The sequence below is a fragment of the Quercus suber genome, unplaced genomic scaffold, assembly GCF_002906115.3.
Source record: "Quercus suber isolate HL8 unplaced genomic scaffold, Cork oak 2.0 scaffold_496, whole genome shotgun sequence".
Taxonomy (NCBI): Eukaryota; Viridiplantae; Streptophyta; class Magnoliopsida; order Fagales; family Fagaceae; genus Quercus; species Quercus suber.
In genome coordinates, this window is record NW_027069945.1 from 129,166 (window position 1) to 149,862 (window position 20,697).

The 20,697-nt window shown below is 31.3% G+C and overlaps 1 protein-coding gene across 1 annotated transcript; it reads right to left on the minus strand.

Annotated features, from left to right (window-relative positions):
- Positions 1-10,736: 10,736 nt before the first annotated feature.
- On the minus strand, positions 10,737-19,018 carry LOC112011654 (flavonoid 3',5'-methyltransferase). Its single transcript, XM_024044018.2, has 7 exons — positions 18,792-19,018; positions 18,142-18,177; positions 17,706-17,746; positions 15,452-15,534; positions 13,005-13,149; positions 12,748-12,879; positions 10,737-11,172 (listed from the first exon to the last, which is right to left on the minus strand). Exons 1-7 carry the CDS (start codon positions 18,796-18,798, stop codon positions 10,879-10,881), a joined length of 738 nt encoding a protein of 245 aa, XP_023899786.1. The 5' UTR covers positions 18,799-19,018; the 3' UTR covers positions 10,737-10,878.
- Positions 19,019-20,697: the final 1,679 nt, after the last annotated feature.

Here is a 20,697-nt window from a genome sequence, read left to right on the forward strand (position 1 = left end):
ATCACAATTTATTTTTGAAGTAGCTCAAGCTAAATTTTCGCAATTATTGCTAACCAACCTAGCTATTTTTCATCAATGCCACTGTTCTATTCTACTCTATGATACGTATAAGTAGATAGTGGGGTAATTTTTATAGATCGGATAAGAGCGTGTTGTGCGAGCATATGCTAAGTCTAAAAATATTTAGTGAGTTTGTGTTTATGTATATACATGTTATGTTTGTCAGTAGTATATACACAATACTTGCCTGTAGAGGTGTCAAGTTAATGCAGATTCGCTCATAATTTCCCTTTCTCTTGAAGCAAACACAATTGAGGCCCTTTCCAATCCATGTATGTGTCCCATTAGTTGCATCATCATCTGCACATAAGAAGAATCCGTAATATAAACTAAGCTTAAATTTCGATCATTCGCCTTGAAAGAAATTATTGCCATACACTGTCAATTTATATGTAGCCTCAAACGGTGATTGAAATAAGTACTGCCACAAAAAAAAAAATTTTGAGGCAGCTAGGAATAATGAAGTTTGAGATTAATTTAATTGGTGAAGCAATCAAGGTATTCATTAATTAAAATAACGGGGACCATCCGAAAGGGAAGGGTGTGTAGTCAGTGTTCAGTGGACAACTGTTATAAATACTATCCCCATGGTCCTTGGAGAAGACAAAAAATGTACTGGTATAAAACGAAGACTTGCAGACTTGCAGTCTTGCTAGCTAATGTAGTTATGTTCCGTACTCTCCTCGGACACAGACACGCACTGAGCTGGAACTTCAGACCTGGGACCACATCCACTCACATGGGGGAAGCCACTTGACTATACAGTAGACACACGCGCTTTGAAGGAGAGGGGTGGTGGTTTGAGTTCAAGAGTCTTCGGACACCATTTCATCAATTTATTTTTAGAAAAATTTTAACACCACATCTTATTGCACAATTTTTTTTTTTACAATTTTTTATGTGTGACAAAATTTATGAATGGTAAAAAAAAAAATAGTAAGTTCACACTTTTACTATTTACAATTTATCATGTGGTGATTTATGGAAAAAAAAATGTACAATAAATTATGGTCTTAATATTGCTCTTATTTCTAAGTTATAAATAGTAAAAGAGAAGGATTTACATTCTAAATTTTTTATTAAGAAAATGTTAGAGATATAAATTTTTTTACAAACTACTAATATAATAAGTAATTATTGATAAGTGAAAAAATAATATTAGTGGTGAATTTTGATGAGAATTAATTAAAATAGACTATAATAACCATTTGTAAAAATATTATAATATAGTTTATTGTTATAATACTACTCCTTCTATAAAGTAGTCTAATGACTATGTAATTAAGTTACAAAACTCTATCAAGTAGATGGTCGATCATCAGAATGATACTAACAGTCTCATAATTATTTATACTTTCCAACCCCACTTATGAAAAGGTTTCTCAAAACTTTGCATAAATGCGCAAATATATGACCAATAATAGACGACAACTTTTTTTTTTTTTAAGTCATGTAGTTGGTGTGGGAGATATGGGGTACAAATTACAGGTATGGAACATCAAAAATACTGTTACTATTGAGATATACAACTCTACTAACTATCCGATTCTTTAAAAAAATTAAATAAATAAAAAACTATTCTAACCATCTATTTTACTGCCTAATGACAATTTTTTTTCATAATCTAATTTAACAATTTGTTATGGTGGAAAATTGTGGTCAGTAAAACACTACCTTTATATTGATTCACTATTAACATTCATTTTACTATCAAATTACGATGTGTCACTTTGATAGTTTTGAAAAAATATTATTAAAAAAAAAATTGTACATGAGTTCAACTTTAATTGACACATTCTTTCTTTTCAAGTACTAGGTAGAGCTTAGGTCATGGGTTCAAGACTAAATAGATGCATTTGTAAATTACCCATAAAAGAAAAGATTATGAAAATGTTTGTTTCACTAAACTTTTTTGTTTAGAGAGACAAACACTCACATGCATAAGCATATAAGACATTAGACATTACCTGCTACACTATATAAAAAGTAGGCATATAGCTTTAGGTATTCTAATTAAATTAAATAATGTGTCATTCAAAGTTGTAACTATATACAAATAAGTGCATTGATGTAGTAACTTAATTTCCTTATTAAATTCAACTTGTCATAGAAGTAGTATGAGGTGATAATCAATTAAACTACAAGTCTTTTGGCTTAAATGAAAAACTTTAAAGACAACCAAAGAAACTACTTGAATCTTATATTTTAAAAAATAATTATTTAAACCTATTCTTAAATTTAAATTAAAAAAAATTACTAAATCTCTATGATTCCTCACATTTCGCCATGTTTAGGTTGGTGATAATATACTTACATTTAATGAAATGCCTCTATTACTTAATGAGTTTCAAATAAATTAACTAGTATTTTTTTTTTTTAATTATCAACTAATGAAAACGAACACCATAGATTCAATTATATGAGTTATATTATGAATCTTACAACATAATAATTTTTTTCATAATGGTTGAAGCCTTTATTTGATTCTCATTTAAACCTACCATTAAAGTCATTTTTGTTTTTTTAAGTACCACTAACTTCATTTGACTTGCTAGTTACTACCTTATCCCTTACGGAATATTTTATGAAAATTGATCAAACATAGAGTTGAACCCCACAGGCCCACACTCCATTGTAGTGCACGAAAGAAACAGTCCAATCAGGGACCGTTTGCATGTGATGGGCCTTTGTTGATGTGGGACCCGGGATTGTATATATGGACAATGATTGCATCATTGCATGCATTGTACCGTCCGGTCCACTAAGCTTCACATATCCCGACTGCCGACTAATCCGGCATTAAAGTTAAACCTTACCCAAATCTCTCTGTGTTTACCTTACTCTACAGTCTACTCTTTTCACTCAAAAATCTTCGGAATCTATCACTTTTTTTTTTTGCAAGCTAAAACCAAAAAAGCATAACAAAAAATCTCAAAAAATGTCCAAAGATTATGAACCGGAGAAAATAAAAACTTTTTATTATTATTAATATTATTTACAATCTATATGTTTTGATGAAAAAAAAAAAATGTAAAGATAGCTTTTTGGATTTTTTAGTATTAGGTTATATCAGAAAAAATAAGTCAAATAAAAATTATTTTTAGTCAATATAGAGAGTATGATTTATTTTTAAAGGTTGTTTTTCACAAATTTATTTTTTGAAAAATAATTTTACCTCATAGCAAGCTAAGTAAGCTAAATACGGTATATTAGAAAATTATTTTCCGACTCATTTAAAGCTCCTATCAAGTATAGAAAAATGAGATAATTTTATAGAAAATGTTTTTTTTTTTTTGAAAAAAAATGACTTAACTTTTAGAAAACTTGGTCGATAAAACAAACAGGAAGGATGATCTGACCCTAATACCCTCCATCCTGTCATGACAACCAGGAACGAGTTGTCATTTGAACCGAGTAAAAAACGGCAAACAAGAGGATTGAACAGTAAAAATGGATCCAAAACGCTCTTTAGATAGAAAACAATGCATCAATTATATACAGTAGCAGAAAGGTTTTGGCTTTTGCATATACACGTTAGATCGAGATTGTGGAAGAAGTTTTAGAAACGAAAGCTATTAAATATTCTCGTAAATCACATAGACACAGAGCGTGTACCTGATGAAGAGGAAGCCGAAGAGTGAGTGCGTTGGGATATTGAGGGTGAAGCAGAAAAAGAACGGTAGGAAACGCAGGTTCCCTGAGACTCAATGTGAGTCCTAACCATACTCATCTTCTCAGCTCCGAATTCTATAATTCCTAGTATGCGATCCTCCTTCCTATCTATCTATCTAGCTATCTCCGTTTTAAGTGCGCTTTTGGTGCTTTCCATGATCGGAATCTATCACTTTTTTTTTTTTTTTGCAAGCTAAAACCAAAAAAGCATAACAAAAAATCTCAAAAAATGTCCAAAGATTATGAACAGGAGAAAATAAAAACTTTTTATTATTATTAATATTATTTACAATCTATATGTTTTGATGAAAAAAAATATGTAAAGATAGCTTTTTGAATTTTTTAGTATTAGGTAATATCAGAAAAAATAAGTTAAATAAAAACTATTTTTAGTCAATATAAAAAGTATGATTTATTTTTAAAAGTTGTTTTTCACAAATTTATTTTTTAAAAAATAATTGTACCTCATAGCAAGCTAAGCAAGCTAAATACGATATATTAAAAAATTATTTTCCGACTCATTCAAAGCTCCTATCAAATATAAGAAAATAAGATAATTTTATAGAAAATATTTTTTTTGGAAAAAAATGACTTAATTTTTAAAAAACTTGGTCGATAAAACAAACAGGAAGGATGATCTGACCCTAATACCCTCCATCCTGTTATGACAACCAGGAGGGAGTTGTCATTTGAACCAACTGAGTAAAAAACGGCAAACAAGACGATTGAACAGTAAAAATGGATCCAAAACGCTCTTTAGATAGAAAACAATGCATCAATTATATACAGTAGCAGAAAGGTTTTGGCTTTTGCATATACACGTTAGATCGAGATTGTGGAAGAAGTTTTAGAAACGAAAGCTATTAAATATTCTCGTAAATCACATAGACACAGAGCGTGTACCTGATGAAGAGGAAGCCGAAGAGTGAGTGCGTTGGGATATTGAGGGTGAAGCAGAAAAAGAACGGTAGGAAACGCAGGTTCCCTGAGACTCAATGTGAGTCCTAACCATACTCATCTTCTCAGCTCCGAATTCTATAATTCCTAGTATGCGATCCTCCTTCCTATCTATCTATCTAGCTATCTCCGTTTTAAGTGCGCTTTTGGTGCTTTCCATGTCAGAAAAGGCCACAGAATGAGAATGAGAAAGAGAAAGAGAACCACTTCTCAACATTTTTTAAGCGACTGATGATGAGTGAGTGAGACACAAAATGCGCAATTACATTATAATACCCCCCACTCCTTATTACCAAATTTTGTTGATGCACACTCTTCCAGTCTTCCAGTTCCGGGTCAAGATGCCAAGTTTTCAACTACGTTTTACTATAATTATTAATTTTTTAGATATGACATTTGGTAATGAACTATTTTAAGAAAATTTTGATGGGAGAAGAAAAAATAATGCAATTAATGTTTTGACTGTTTTTTCTATTTTCCATAAAAGTTGGGTCAAAATTTTGGAAAGTACTACGTTCGTAATATTTCACAACAAATTATAGTTAGTTTGTTGTTATTGGTTCAAATTTAAACTTACCACTAATAATAATATCTAGTAACAACCTGTAACCTGTTACTTAAAATTTGTTGTGAAAATGTTGTGGACATAACATTATTTTTAATAATTGCCCTAAGGGCACCGGATAACATGACCATTTCTCTTATTATCCTGCTAAAATTAGGGGCAGAGAGAGCAAGCTAGGGGAGTTATGACCCCCTCAACTTTTCAAAAATCCTCAATCCCTCTTCTAATTTTGGAAATAAAAAAAAAATTGATTTGGAAAAAAATTTCAATAAGAGGTCTCCCAAGATTTTTACTAACCATACATAAGTTAATTATATTATATTATATTTTTTTTTAATTGAGTTGTATTTTTTTAGATATGTTAAAACTTACCATTTTTTTTTTTTGCAAAAATGTAGACTATATATATTAGCCCCTAGAATAATTTTCTGGCTTTGCCATTAGCTAAAATACTAATTGATTTTTGGTATAACTGAAATTTAATATCTTGTTTGATGATAAGAAACTATATCAATTGAAGTGTTGAACTAACCTTTTCTTAACAAAAAAAAAATGCTGCACTAACCACAACCCACTATGATGCTATGAAAAGTATTGTGAAATTATTGCGCTGGTAGTATTTTTTGAGTTTTAAAATTATAGCATAATAAAATTCTTAAATCACATTTTCAATTATCAACAACTAGTGAAGGCATGATTAAAAAAACAAGTCATCAGTAGGAGTTGGAATTTTGTCACCGGCTATTTAATAGTGATTGGATTTCGTAATGGAATCTTTTAATGAATTTTTTTTTTTTCTAAATAAGATTATTACGAAAAGTAGGAATTCATTTTGCTAAATTAAAAAAGCCACAAATTGTTTTGTAGTAATGGCATTACCGAAAAAGTGGCATTGCCTTTTTCTTTTCTTTTCTTTTCTTTTTCTTCTTTTTTCCTTTCTACTATTTCGGCACTATAATTTTTTTTAGAAATAATATGTCTACAATATTTTTACAATATTTTTACAATAAATCGCAAGTGACAGGTTGTTACTGATTGTTATTATTGGGACAAAAAAGTAATCTTAGTGTTAGGTTTAAATTTGAATCAATAATAACTAACCACTTGTAATTTGTTGTAAAAAATGTTGTGGATGTAGTTTTTTTTTTTTTCCTCCATTTTCGGCAACTTGGTTGCCACAATTTTTTTTTTCCCTCCCATTTTCAGCAATGACATTGCCACAATTTTTTTGGGCACCCTAGCACACTTCGAGCACTTCACAACAGGAATTTCGATAATACTATTGTCGAAATTCAAAATTTTCTCTCTCCTACTTTTTCTTTTCTCTCTCATACTTTTGTTAGAATTTCAGCAACACCGTTGCCGAAATTCACTCTCTTTCCTTAATTCTCTAAATAATTTAGAACAATGACCATAACGCAAATAAACTCGAGATTCAGCAATATTCAGCCAAAAAACTCATGCTTAATGTGTGTTTCTTACAGTTTAATTTTTTTTATTTTTTTATTTTTTTGAAATAGTTATAACGTTTTACGAGGAATCTAGCTAAAATAAAGTGCCATCAAAAGGTAGCTAAACAAATGCATTGTACTTTGACAACGTACATAACTGCAGAAACACCAACATCAAACCATAACTTAACAACCACAGCTAGTGAAGTCATGATTAAAAAAACAAGTCATCAGTAGGAGTTGGAATTTTGTCACCGGCTTTTTAATAGTGATTGGATTTCATTATGGAATCTTTTAATGATTTTTTTTTCTGAATATGTTTATTATGGAAAGTAGGAATTCATTTTGCTAAATTAAAATTCTGATCATTAAAAAATAACAAAGTATCATTTTCTATGCATATCATAAAACTAATTATTTGGCTATTAATGGTTATATACGTTAAATATGTTGTTAGATAAATACATAGAACTGGAAAGGAAAATGTTAAATTATTCAAGGAATGCTTAATGTGTGCTTCTTTCCCTTTATTTATTTATTTATTTTTTTTTGAAATAGTTATAAAGTTTTACGAGGAATCTAGCAAAAATAAAGTGCCATCAAAAGGTGGCTAAACAAATGCATTGTACTTTGACAAGATTTTTTTTTTGGGTGTGTGTGTGTTAAAGAGGATTTTATTACAAACCGATAAAAAACAGACTTACATAACTACAGAAACACCAACATCAACCAGACTTACATAAACTACAGAAACACCAACATCAAACCATAACTCAACAACCACATCATCAACAACCATAACTTAACAACCACATCATCAACAACCATAACACAATAACAAGACAACGACATAACCCACTACAAACTTCCTTCCGATAGCCAGATTTTAACTTCCTTGATATATACATCCCACTAAGCGAGGCTAGGTGAATCCCAGTAAGTCCCAAAAATAGCATTGTGTCAAAGACGCAAGACATGTATCATAGAAAATTTCACGTTCAGTTTGATCTACTCCTTATAATTTGACAATAACATATCAAAAAAAAAAAAAAAAGTAATTTGACAAGAATGAGGTATAAGAATTCATTCCCAAATCAATATAAAATGCATTTTTTGATACAGAATTTGACTTTCATGATAGGGTTAATATAATGTTTTTTATTAACCCAGATAGTGGACATGTATTTCATTATCGTAGTGGTAATAGAAAAGAAGTCCAAAATAGTATCTACTCGTTTAGGTTCCACATGGCAGCCGCAGTCCTAAAAGTAAAACCTCCGACTGCATAGGAATAAAAGTGGAAAATTCTTAGATACATACAGAGTACATAATTAGGCTCCCCAGTGGCGGCAACGTGAGTCATGGTCCCCCAAAATTTTTATAAAAAAGTTGAAATATATGGATTTGTAATGAGTTATACTATTTAAAAAAAAAAAAAAAAAAATCAAGTTGATATCCTTTTGACCCCTATTCTCCCGTTAATTTTTTATTTATAAAATTACAATTCTATTAGTGATTACTAATTAGTAATAAATTTAAATATCAATAACTTAAATTAACTGGGTATTCATCAACTTGTGATAAACATATAGTTTTTAACAATTATGTCAGGAAAAAAATTATAACCTTTGCTGCTACCTCGTTAAAAAGAAATAATAATAATTCTTCTTGCTTACTTTGACTATAATAGCATCGTTTTTAAAAAATTACACCACCACAAAACACAACACCACCAATAAATCTACAACTGAATTGTTAAGCAACTCACATTGAGTCTACATGTGAGTCTTTGATCATTTTCTCAGTTTTAGTCCTCTCTCTCTCCATTCCATAATTTCTCAATTTGTCTCATTCTTCTTTCTTTGTCTCTAACTTTGATTCCCCTTTTCTTTTATCTTCTTTTACTTCAAGCTCTTTAAACTTGAATATGAAGTCTTTAAGTTGTTTCAATTTCAAGAAAATCTACTGTCCACTTTTTTTTTTTTTTTTGGAGAAAGAATCTACTGTCCACTTGTATGGTTAAAAACCTCACACTTAGCAATGTTAATTAACATAGTAACCACATATCTCTTTCTCTCTCTTTTAATTTTGTTAAAGTAACTATTTTTTTCTCTACTACCCAGGTAGCTAGTAGGTACGTGATTCCTCTTCATTCTTTTTTTTTTTTTTTTTTTTAATTGATAGATATTTTATAATGTAACGTATAATATAATAAACTAGTAGTTTGATAAAAGTATATACTATATCATATAAATAAAATAATGGAAGAATCTTTAACCAATTAGTAAATTTTTATCTTAATTATAATACGAAATCTAGGTCTATTGACAAATTAAAAAAACTATTAAGTTATAAAGTACTTAACTATTGAAAATTTCTTATAAAAAAAAAATTTGAAATGAGTTATATATATTTTTTTATTTGGCCCCCCAAGGATAAATTCTAGGCTCCGCCACTATTCCTTCCTTTCACATTTAATTAGTGAACCCCACCATAAATATGGAAGGATAAAGTACTATTTTCCATACTCTGAAAGTAATTAAAAATTACTTAATAAAAGTAAGGGTGAAACTTTTGTGGAAAAAGAATTGGGAATGGGAAGTGTTTCTACCAACGAATATGGGGAGCAAATTTTGATGAGGCCGGCCTCATGTTGTTAAATTTACCTGGCTTTAGGCTTAGATGATTCTTCTTACTTCTCTTTAAATTACTTAGGAAAAAAAAAATTACAATTTGTACAATAAAGAAAAAAGTCATGTTCTAATACTAAAATTTTACAATAAATATATTTTTGATTCCTATATTTTTGTTCTATTTTCAAATTGGTACTTACCTTTTTGGTAGTTCCTTGTGTTTTTAAACTTGCAATCATTTTAGTCTTTGTCATCATCTCACTTATGAAAAATGCTTACGTGGCTGATGATGGTTACGTTTTAATATTAGGTGTTTTTCGAAAGTAAGATTATTTTTATATTTATTACCCATGTTAAGGAATAAACCATTTTGGTTATGAATAATTATTTTTCATTTTAAATAACAATTAATCCTAAGTAAGAATTATTCCTTATCATACTATTTGTATGTTTTTAGACCCCTTAAAACACAACCAGATTAACTTAGTAAATTAACCAAGTTATTACTTAGTCCAAATTCCAAATCTAGGTTATCACAATCAAACAATCATATCATGTATAACAGCAGAAAAATAAATAACACAATGATATGATGACCCAGGAAAACAAACCGGTAAAAAGCCTGAAGATGATTTAACCTAACTATCCTCAAGGTAAACCTGAATCTACTATAAAAGAATCGAAGTTTTACAATAGCGACTTAGACTACTAACATTCTATTGCTACTCACCAGTAGAAACTTACTGACACGACCACGTGCAAGCTCCGAGATCACGGACTCTTTCTTTCTTGGATTCTCCAGCAAATACAAGCACCCTCGCTTGCGTATCTTTAAGCGCCTTAGTGCAGCAACTAAATGATCATTAAGTTCTTGAAGAAATCTCCTCCTTGATAATCCTAAACTTGTGTGAAGGAAAGCTCCTCACAAATCTCACAAGAGATTCACACAAACAGCAATATGAGCAACAACCGTTAGAGAGCCTTTGGGTACAAAATTCTAAAAATAAAAAGAGGCACAAATGACACTTTAATCTCTCTAAAAGCTCTCAAAAATGTTTTAGGGTTTCCCTTATATATAGAAGTATTTTATTTGAACCCTAAGACGTTTAAGTAAAGTTTGGGCTGAACTGGAATTCTGCAGAGAAAACATTCTGCCCAATATTCGATCGATCGAGCCTAAGCTTCGATCAATCAAGTCAGGCCGAATTCATATTAACTTCCGCATCAGCTCGATTCCATCTTTACATAAAAAACACAACTTTAAGCAAGCATAAACAAGACTAAACAACCTGTTTTGATCATGGTTTGCTAATATTACACATTAAAGTTCTAAATACATTAATTCCTAAATCTTTAGAACCTAACACTACTAAAAATATATTTCTTATAATAAAAACATAAGCAGATAATTAAATAGTTATTACTAAGAATAGTTATTACATCACACGGTCTACAATTTTTCAAACGAATCTTTGATTTATTTTGAATAACTATTTGACTAACTTGCTAGTCTAGCAAGGACTTCAATTTGTTGATTTTGCTAGCAGATGCGCCTACAGAGGGTGAGGCCATCGCCAATTGAAATGAGGGATGATTCAATGCGGGGATCAGTTGCTAGAAAGCTGTTCAATTCATCAAAATACTTTTTGCCAATCCTCAAAAATTCCTCAATCTTATCTTCTTCAGGGTCTGCCACTGAACCAAACCATAAGGTATTATCATATGCAATTATTCCACCAATCTTAACCAGTTTCAAAAGTACCTCATGATATTTGATGTAGCCTTCCTTATCAGCATCCACAAATGCGAAATCAAATGCCCCTTCTTGTTTGCCCTGTATTCATAATTAGGAAATTAAGGTCAAGTATATACGTGCAACTTATCTTTGGTTGCACAAAATAAAAGGAGACAGAAGACTAAGAGTCTGTTTGGATAGAGGGGAGAAAGAGGGTGAGTGGAGGGAAGTAGAGTAAAATTGGCTAAAAATAGGACAATTTTGGGCCAAATCTACTCTATTTTACTCTACTCCCCCTCTTCTTCTCAATTCAAATGGACCATAACATATATTACAATAAGTATTTAGGAAGAGAAGTGAAGAGGTTCAGTTGAGTAGAACTAAAGACAATATTGATGAATTATGAATTTGGTCAAATTATTTGCACATATAGGAATCAAATTTGGAATGTCATTATTCATCAAAATATAAAAAAAAAAAAAAAAAAAAATTAGCAAGAGAAAATTTTAGATTCACTTTTTTCCCCTTTTAGGAATAGGGGAGGAAAAGAAATACAAAAAACCTAAAATTTTCCCCATTACTAATGTAGCATATTTACAAGTAGCTAGCAGCAAAGGTAAAAAAAAAAATGGACAAAATTTAGTTACAAAATTAGTTATAGCCTAAGACTACAACCTTACTCAATAAAATAAACACTACTACATATTTTAAAAATCTAACCGTTGAATTGTATGCTCTTTACACTATTAATATACATGTCAAATTTTGTATCAATTGGATATTATTTACTGTATGATCTATAACCTTATATTTTATACATAATTTTAAACTACAAAAACTTATAATTTAAATAATTTATTGATGACATAGCTATTGATCTTTAATTTTTTAGAAATTTTGTAAGCATGAGGATATAAGAAGAAGATGTAATTCAATGATTGATTTGTCAAAATTCACCTTCAATATATATATATATATATATAAAGAAAGTAAAGTTGTATCTTAAGACTATAACCAATTTTAAAGTTAAACTTTGTCCAAAAAAAATTCAAGGGAGGTCAAACTTTTTCTTAAAAAAAAAAAAAAAAAATTAGAAACAAACATAGGAGAGGGAACGAGATTTTAACATAAAGATACAACACAAACTCTATTGAAAAGGAATGAAATCTTTTAAGGGAGAAAATTTATGTAGTAATTATGAAAAATTTTGGAGTTAGTAAATTATTTTATTAATTTCCTTGTCACTAGACTGTTAACTGCAAAATATTGCCTTGTCATGGTTTTATCACGTACTGAGGTACATTATGGTTAACCAGCCCAATTTTTTGTTTTTTTGTTCTCTCTCTCTCTCTCTCTCTCTCTCTCTCTCTCTCTCTCTCTCTCTCTCTCTCTCTCAGAGTACTGATGTCTATTGTCTGGTTGGAACTGATTGGAAACTCTTCATCCTATCAAAAATAATAATAATAATAATAATAAAATTGGAAACTCTTCATGTTTTAGCAATTTTGTTCTGCTTCTTGATTGTTGGATACGATCAACAACAGAAAACACTTTGACCCCATACTTCTAGTATAAGCACCCACGATTGCAATTTATTTATTTTTATTTAACAAACGAACGATTATTAACTTAAGTAGACATACAATTGCATCATGCATCGTGCAAGAAACTTACATTGGTAATTAAATCATTCAAAATTGGCAAGGCATCTGATTCAATGAAGTTAATCTTATGCTCCACTCCAGCCTTTTGAATAAACGGCAGTCCAGTTTGATATGCTTCCTTGTTTGGATCAATGGCTATTATCTGCAAAAATGAAATCCTCAGTTTAATCTGGTCCTTACACTCAAATGCTATATATATGCTCAATAATGTAAAATGGGTGTAACCAAAAAAAATAACAATAAAAATACTAAAATTCTGAAAACTACCTTTCCATCAGCTGGTAGTGCTAAAGCTGTAACAAGAAGAGAATAACCAGTAAAAACTCCAATTTCTATTGTTTTCTTCGCATTCATGGTCTTTAGAAGCATTGAGACGAGGAGGCCTTCATCGACAGGCACATTCATTAAACTCCTACCACACATGAACACAGTTCAAAAGTAATAACTTTAGTAAAGATATGTTAAAAAAAAAAATGTAATTTATTATCTTAGGCAGTAACAGTGCATGAAATTTAATAAAATGAAGTGCAATAAAATGTGAGATACAAAGCTATGGCTGTACCCATGCTCCTCTTCTTGCAATTTGTAGGAGGCTCAAAAAATTAATGGCAAAAATTATATTTTAGTCCCTACATTTTGGGGTCACAGTCAATTTGGTCTCTACATTTTGGTGTCAGTCAATTTGGTCCCTGTTATTTTCAACTCGCACTCAATTTGGTCCTTACCATTAACTTATTAACGGAAAATACTTACATGGCAAACAGTGTGCACTGTTGGCACACTTAAATGTGTAATTAATGTAATGTAGAAGATTTGGACCAATTAAAAATTGCCACATCAATTAAAAAAACACAGTAACTTGCAACTCAGCTAATCTGAGTTTTCAACACAGACAAATTTCATTTCTCCCATGACCCAAACAACCCTGTCCATTACCTGTCAAACCAACCCATTCTCGGCCACTTCATCTGATCTTCATTGCTACGCCGCTTGCCATCAGTGCCGATATTTCCATAACTCGGCAACTCCACAAACTCCAAGTCTCATTCCCTCAAAAGTTTTATTTGTGGACAGTTTTCTATGATCACTTAATGAATTTTTAATGTCTCAAAATGTAGGAATAATCCTTTAAATGAGTTTTACAGGTTATGAGTTCATAATTTTTTGGACTCTTTTCTACGATACTTGTGTGTTTATCTCATTCTTATTTTCATATTTAACTAGTAACAATGATAAATTTGTATATACGCATCAAAATGTCGACATAAGATAAACCTATATAAATGATTTCAGTAGTAAATGTTTGTTACTCTTCAAATTTCAAAATGGCACCTCCTTAGCCTCCTCAGAACTGCTGTGATGGATGATGTGATCTAGGTGAAATTATAAACCCACCTGATAGTGGGTTCCACAAGTCGATCCAACATAGCAAAATTTCAAATCTAAAACAAACTTCTAAAGGGAAAATGATTTGAATATCCACACGTCCACTCTGATCTGAAACAGACTTCTAAAGTCAGTCGGTGGCCAGCGGTGTAGCAATGAAGATGAAGATGAAGGTTGAGTTTGATTGACAATTGATGAACTGGGCTGTTTGGGTCATGGGTGAAGTGGGATCTTTCTGGGGTTGAAAACTCAGATTAGCTGAGTTGCAGCTTATTATGTTTTTTTAATTGATGTGGCAATTTTTAATTGGTCCAAATCTTCTACATTACATATTTAAGTATGCCAATAGTGCATACTGTTTGCCATGTAAATATTTTCTGTTAGTAAGTTAATGATAATGACCAAATTGAGTGTGAGTAGAAAATAACATGAACTAAATTGACTGGCTCCAAAATGTAGGGACCAAATTGACTGTGACCTGTAGGGACCAAAATAGTGTTTTCGCCAAAATTAATTAAACCCATTGCAATAGGCCACATCAAAATTTAGTGACGTATTTCAAATTATACCACATATTTCTATATTCTTTAGTAAAAAGAAGAGCAAATTACAACTTACCTACCTCTGGTTTAACCGAAATTTAAGTTACCTATTTGTAATTTGAAATTTGACACCTTATCCACCTGAGGTTTGACCAAAATTTAAGTTGTCTACTTGTGATTTGAAATCCCATGATGCAAGTGTTCTACGAAATTCTTTTTTATCTTATTTAATCTTGCATTTTTGTGTTTTTTGTATTTTTGGAGGAGAGAAACATAAAAGTGGAGCAAAATTACATATTTGGCCATGTTTTTAAAAGATGTGGATTACAAAACTCTAATTGAACTAACCTTATGAGGGTAAAATGTCAAATTTCAAAGCACAGATAGGCAATTCAAATTTTGACTAAACCACAGCTGAATAAGTTGTAATTTTTCCTAAAAAGAATTTGTCACGTATTATTTGGGCCAACAAGACAGAGATATATCTCCCAATTAAATTGAAATAATAAAATAGTTAATAATTATCTCTATTAAAATAAATAAAAATAGAAATATTTATTAACAAGCAACAAGTTCTGGTGGGACTTTCTGACTTTGGACTAAGAGCTCGTTTAAATTTCAGAGAATGAGAGAAATTTGTAAACACAAAATTCAGAGGATGATATATTCCCTTCTCTCTGCTCCTCCCTCTTCTCCCTCTCACCATGGTAAAGCAATTATATACACATCAAACATCCAAACCAAAATGACTTTAAAATAGTGCTTGGAAAGAAAATTATGACCCACCAAAAAGGATGTTCCTTGACTGTGGCCTCTCTGAGTTCTTTCAATTGCTCATGCTCTTGTGGGTAGCATTTTTCCAAAATGTACTGCAACATATGAAATCACGTTAGAGGAAGGTGAGCCATGTTGAGATACATATTGATAAAAGATTCTCATATTTTGATGCCTTTGAAAAATAACGGAAAATATTAGTACGATTATGACAAATAATAGAATATCCAAAAACTAAGTTTTAGGACTAGTTCCTGAAATACTTGTCAACTGGGTTGGTGATGGGCCCAAGGACTAACGTTCTATAGTCAAAGCAATCCAATACAAAGCACTAATCCGTTTGGATACCGTTTATTTTACTGAAATTAAAAATTAAAAACTGAAAAAATTATAACAAAATAATTTTTAAATGTGTAAATAGTATCGTGGGGCCTATTTTTAATATTTTTTTTTATAAAGTATTTGTGAGTTTCATGAACAATACACGAGACCCACTGAACAGCATTGTGTCTCTTGAAATGCATACACAATAAAAAAAATTAAAAAAAAAAAGGAAAATGTAAAAACAGCTGGTGAAATGCAATCCAAACGCATATTAGTGCACGTTTGGATAGCATTTATGGCTGGCGTTAGTCCGTTTTGTTGAAAAAATGTGAATCCCACAGCATTGTTTACAAATCCACAAAAGTCATCTAAACACAAATTTCAATATAAATTTGGGTCTCATAGTACTATTTACATATTTAAAAATTATTTTGCTATAGTATTTTCAGTTTTTAATTTTCAGCAAATAAGCGGTATCCAAACACAGTAGTCACTAACATAACGTTACTGTATAATTAACAACTTTTTTTTTTCCTTTCTAAAGTCATTCTTAGCATTAAGAGCATTCATATCAAAGATATGAAAAATGCTAAAATCTCATTTTTAACTTTCATCCCCTTAAAAAGTCACTCACATCAAAATTGCTATTCTTAAAATTTTAACATCTTAACTACAGTAGAATGTCAAAAATGATAGCCTATTGTAGCTCAAATCTTATAAAAAATAATAGTATTTTATTAATTTTCAATTAAAATATCATTTCTCTCTCTCACACTTTTTTCTCTCTTTTCATCTACTGGAGCTTTCTTCTCCAGGTGGGTCTACGTGTGAGTTGATTGGGGTGGCTTTGGGTTGTGTGTGTGGGTTGTTTGATTCGGTGGTTGATTGTAGTGGTTTGTTGTGAGTTATGCCATGGGTTGAGGCCATGGGTTGTGATGTGTGTTGAGGTTGTGGGTTGCTGGGTGTTGAGGCCGTGGGTTACTTCTGCGCTTGCCTTCGCTTCTCGATCTCTCTCTAGTGAAATCTTTCTTTGGTGGGTGTGGGTTGATTGATTTGGTGGTTGGTTGTGAGTTTTGTTGTGGGTGGTGGCTTGGGTGGTGAGGGTGGTGACATTGAATGGGTGGTGTCTGGTGGTGGCCATGAGGGGTGGGGTGGTTGTTTTTGCTTGGAAAAGAGAGACACACACAGAGAAAGATATGTCTCATGGAGAATAAAAATGAATTATAAATAATAAATAAATAATATTTTAATGAAGTGGTAAAAAATATAAAATTTTTGATATTTGGTGTATTATAAAGTGGAGTGTTAAAATTGATAAAGTAGTGTTTTGAGATACTAAATGCTATATTTTTTGACATGTTTGATGTGAATGCTTTTATATATATTCAAATCTAAATTTGATTCTGAATAACAAAGTTTATGAATGAAACCTTGAAAAAATATCATTATTTAAAGCGAAGTCATATCTAATATGCTTAAAATCAGATTCTCCAAAACAACATATTAGGGGAAGATTTTCAATATTTCTGTATCCAATTGATATAGTTTTAGCTTCAACTAAATAGCCATACATGTTATATCTAAAGCTCCTCGCTGTGCCCAAATAATTCCCAGAATACCCAAGAGTTGGGTTGGGTAGAAAGGAAGCAATTAACATTTCCCCCATTGCAAATATAAGATGGTAAAACAGCGCGCACATACTCACCCAAAAAAAAAAAAAAAAGGTTTTCGTAGTGGATTTCAAAAAACTAGTTATTATTAGAGACAATAAATTTAGGGATAAATATTTTTTCATGAAAAAATTTCTTCACAATTGTTAGCATGGCCTGTTCTGATTGATACTTAATAAAAGTAATGTAAATATGATGGACCTGAAGAAAAAGAACGTTATTGTAATTGCAATAAGTCATATTAATAGTTGTGAAAAAGATGTGTTTCTAACCTTTTGAAGTGCTTGATTTTTTAGAATGATCTTCTCTGGTGCTGTAAAAAGTTTTCACATGTAGATGTAAGTGCAATTATATTAGCCAAGAATAGGAACGCACACCCCCTGTACATGTGTGTGTGTGTATATATATACTAACTAAAATAATTAAAAGCACAATTTGAGATTAGGTCATAATGCCATTGCTGGGTAAAATTTTGTAGGATAACCCAAATGTCAAGGAGCGTTTGGGAAAGCCAGTAATTTAATATCTACTGTTAAGTTATTGGAAAATTCTTAGTTTACATTGTACTTGCAATATAAGATTTATATTGCTAGCATAATGTAAACTTATAATTACTCAAAATAATTTGTTCAAATAAATGGGAAATCAAGAGGTTAATTACGTCTCTCCCTCATAGGGAATCTATCAAGGAGACCCCTTTTACCTTACCTTTCTCTTCTGTGTGTAGATCGCCGTTCAACTTCCCTGAGAAGAGTAAAAGGTAGAAAAAAAATTCATGGGTTAGCAATTAGTATCATCTTAAGTCAAGATACTACAAATATTATATTAATTCAAAAATTTTTGGAAATCCTACTACTATATATGAAGCAACTTCTGGTATAAAAGTGGACAGAGAAAAAATATCTTTATTTTTTAATGGAAATACACACAGCAAGCAACAGATGCAGATCAAGAACAAGATAGAAGTACAAGAAATAAAACAAACCCAGAAGTGGTATGGGACGAGTTAAAGATAACAGACTTTAAATATGAATTGTTTTTGTTGGCACTAGGCTGCATGGAAGATTTGGTACATCAAATGTAAACTCAAACACGAGCGTAAGAGAAAGGAACCATGTAAATTGACGGAGGAAGCTACAAAAGTACTAAGAAGAATATTTTCGGAAGGAAAGTAAGATGAAGTGGCACAATCTCTGAACTGGGACCAGATTATTTTCAAAGGTGATGCAAAGGCTTGTTTCGATCCTATATCGACCAGACTTAACTCCCAATTAACAATTGCAAGAAAGAAAGCAATTAATTAAGTTTATAGAGTAATTAATTATCCTCTAATAAAATGATTGAAACAGAAAACTTACTTGACATAATGATACTTGAATTAACATGCAAGGTAGAACACTTGATGATGTTTGTTGAGGATTATACGAATTAACCTTGGGGGTTGAGGAAAAAATTATAAATTGGTTACAAATGGGAGCAGATAATTACAAAGGGGGTTTGAACTTTGAAGATTGAAGGGAGTGTTTTCTGCTCTAAAGTTTTTGTAAGAACTCACTTCGAAAGTTGAAGGTATTCTTATATAGCCAATTATTGGAGGGAATTACTGACACATTAGTTTGGAGGTAGACGTTATTTGGAAAATGTTAGGATCATAACTTTTGCCACAGCTTGTTAATGGGGCAAGTTGTGAATAGTGGACTAAAAATGGTGGGTCGACAACTTCGCTACTCACAACTTATCACGTGAACAAATTGTGACCAAAGTTGTAGTAAAAGTTATGATCATTGCATTACTCATATTATTTTCATTCACATCATCACATAGATCTTGCATGAAGCACCTACCATTCCTTGGCTCATGTGGATAGCCGAGTAGGCGTTTTCAACCACCTAAGCTTGGAATCTGCGCTATTTGTATATTGGTGGTGACTTTTATACGCTGACAGAGGAAGAGGATTTGTTAATCTGCGCTATTTGTATAATCCTAGGGATATGTACAATAATGTGGATAATTCAACAACTTACAATTAACACATGAATTTAATTACAAATTGACAATTCAGCAATTACATCAATTTATAATGTGGATAAGAAAACTTTTGTCAACATACTACTCGCCGATTAAATTAACATTCACTCTTTTATATAATTTTTTTTTGAAGAATAATGAATAACATTCACTCATTTTATGAATTAATGAGTAATGTGATTAAAAGACATCAAGGATAGTTATAGGTACATCGATGCAACAGATTGGAAGAGAATCCCCAAACTCAAATAAAAGAAAAACTTTATCTACTTGTAATTAGACTGTAATAAAATCTAAATAGAAGGAAATTTTTTATTTATTTATTTTTAATTAAGAGTATATATTTATATTATTACAAATATTTTCTAATAGGTATATTTAAAATCCAAGCAAATAATACTCTTGAACAGAAATCTGGAGCCGATTAATTTTCAACTAAAATGCTCTTTCTTTGCAGTATGGCAATTTCTTCCCACTAAGTACAAATAACTCCCATAAAAAAAATAAAAAAGCACGAATAACTCTATCATGTTATTTAAGAAAATTCATCTTCACCTAACCTTTTTTTTTTTTTTTTGATAACACGTCTTCACCTAACTCTCTTTATCTCTGTTTTGTTTTTGAGAAAAAAAAAAAAATAGGGACTCTCTCTATCTCAGTTGAAATAATCCAAAGTATCACAAGTGTTGAAATCTAAAACTAAATGGGCCCTCAAAGATAGGCAAGACCCAATTCGTCAGCCAATGCCCACTTAAAATGAGTAAGAGGAGGCCCAAAGCCATGAAATGGGCAAGCGTTGGGTCTTAGAAAAGAAAGAAAAAGGAAAAAGGCAGCTCAACCTAGTCTTTGTGAAGAGAGTCCCCTGGGGAGCCAAAAAGGGATTGGACCAGGATATCTTGGGACTGCCAAAACCAAGGAGATCCTTGGGAAATGCAGGAAAGAGCCAACTGGGATTTGTACAGCTCAAGGAAAGCATGCCTCTGAACACAAGGAACGAAGGTAGACATGTCCCATCAACCACTTATGACTTAGAAAAAAGGCTGATGACTTAGGAATCAACACTTGATAAAAAGAAGTCTGGTATCTCGAGGAACCTAGGAAAGTGAACGATGAAGGAAGGTGGTTGAGGATCTTTCAGCTTGACAAGGAGGAATCCACCCATTTAGAGGAAAAGACAAAAGATAAGGCAACCAAAAGGTGGGGTTTGAAAAGGTTCATCTAGAAGTTTTGGGAAGA

Coding starts and splice junctions, on each gene's coding strand:
- LOC112011654 (XM_024044018.2), bottom strand. Junction 13,150..15,451: donor GTCAAGGAACATCCTTTTTG/GTGGGTCATAAT, acceptor CATGTGTGGTAG/GAGTTTAATGAATGTGCCTG. Junction 11,173..12,747: donor TGAATGATTTAATTACCAAT/GTAAGTTTCTTG, acceptor TTATGAATACAG/GGCAAACAAGAAGGGGCATT.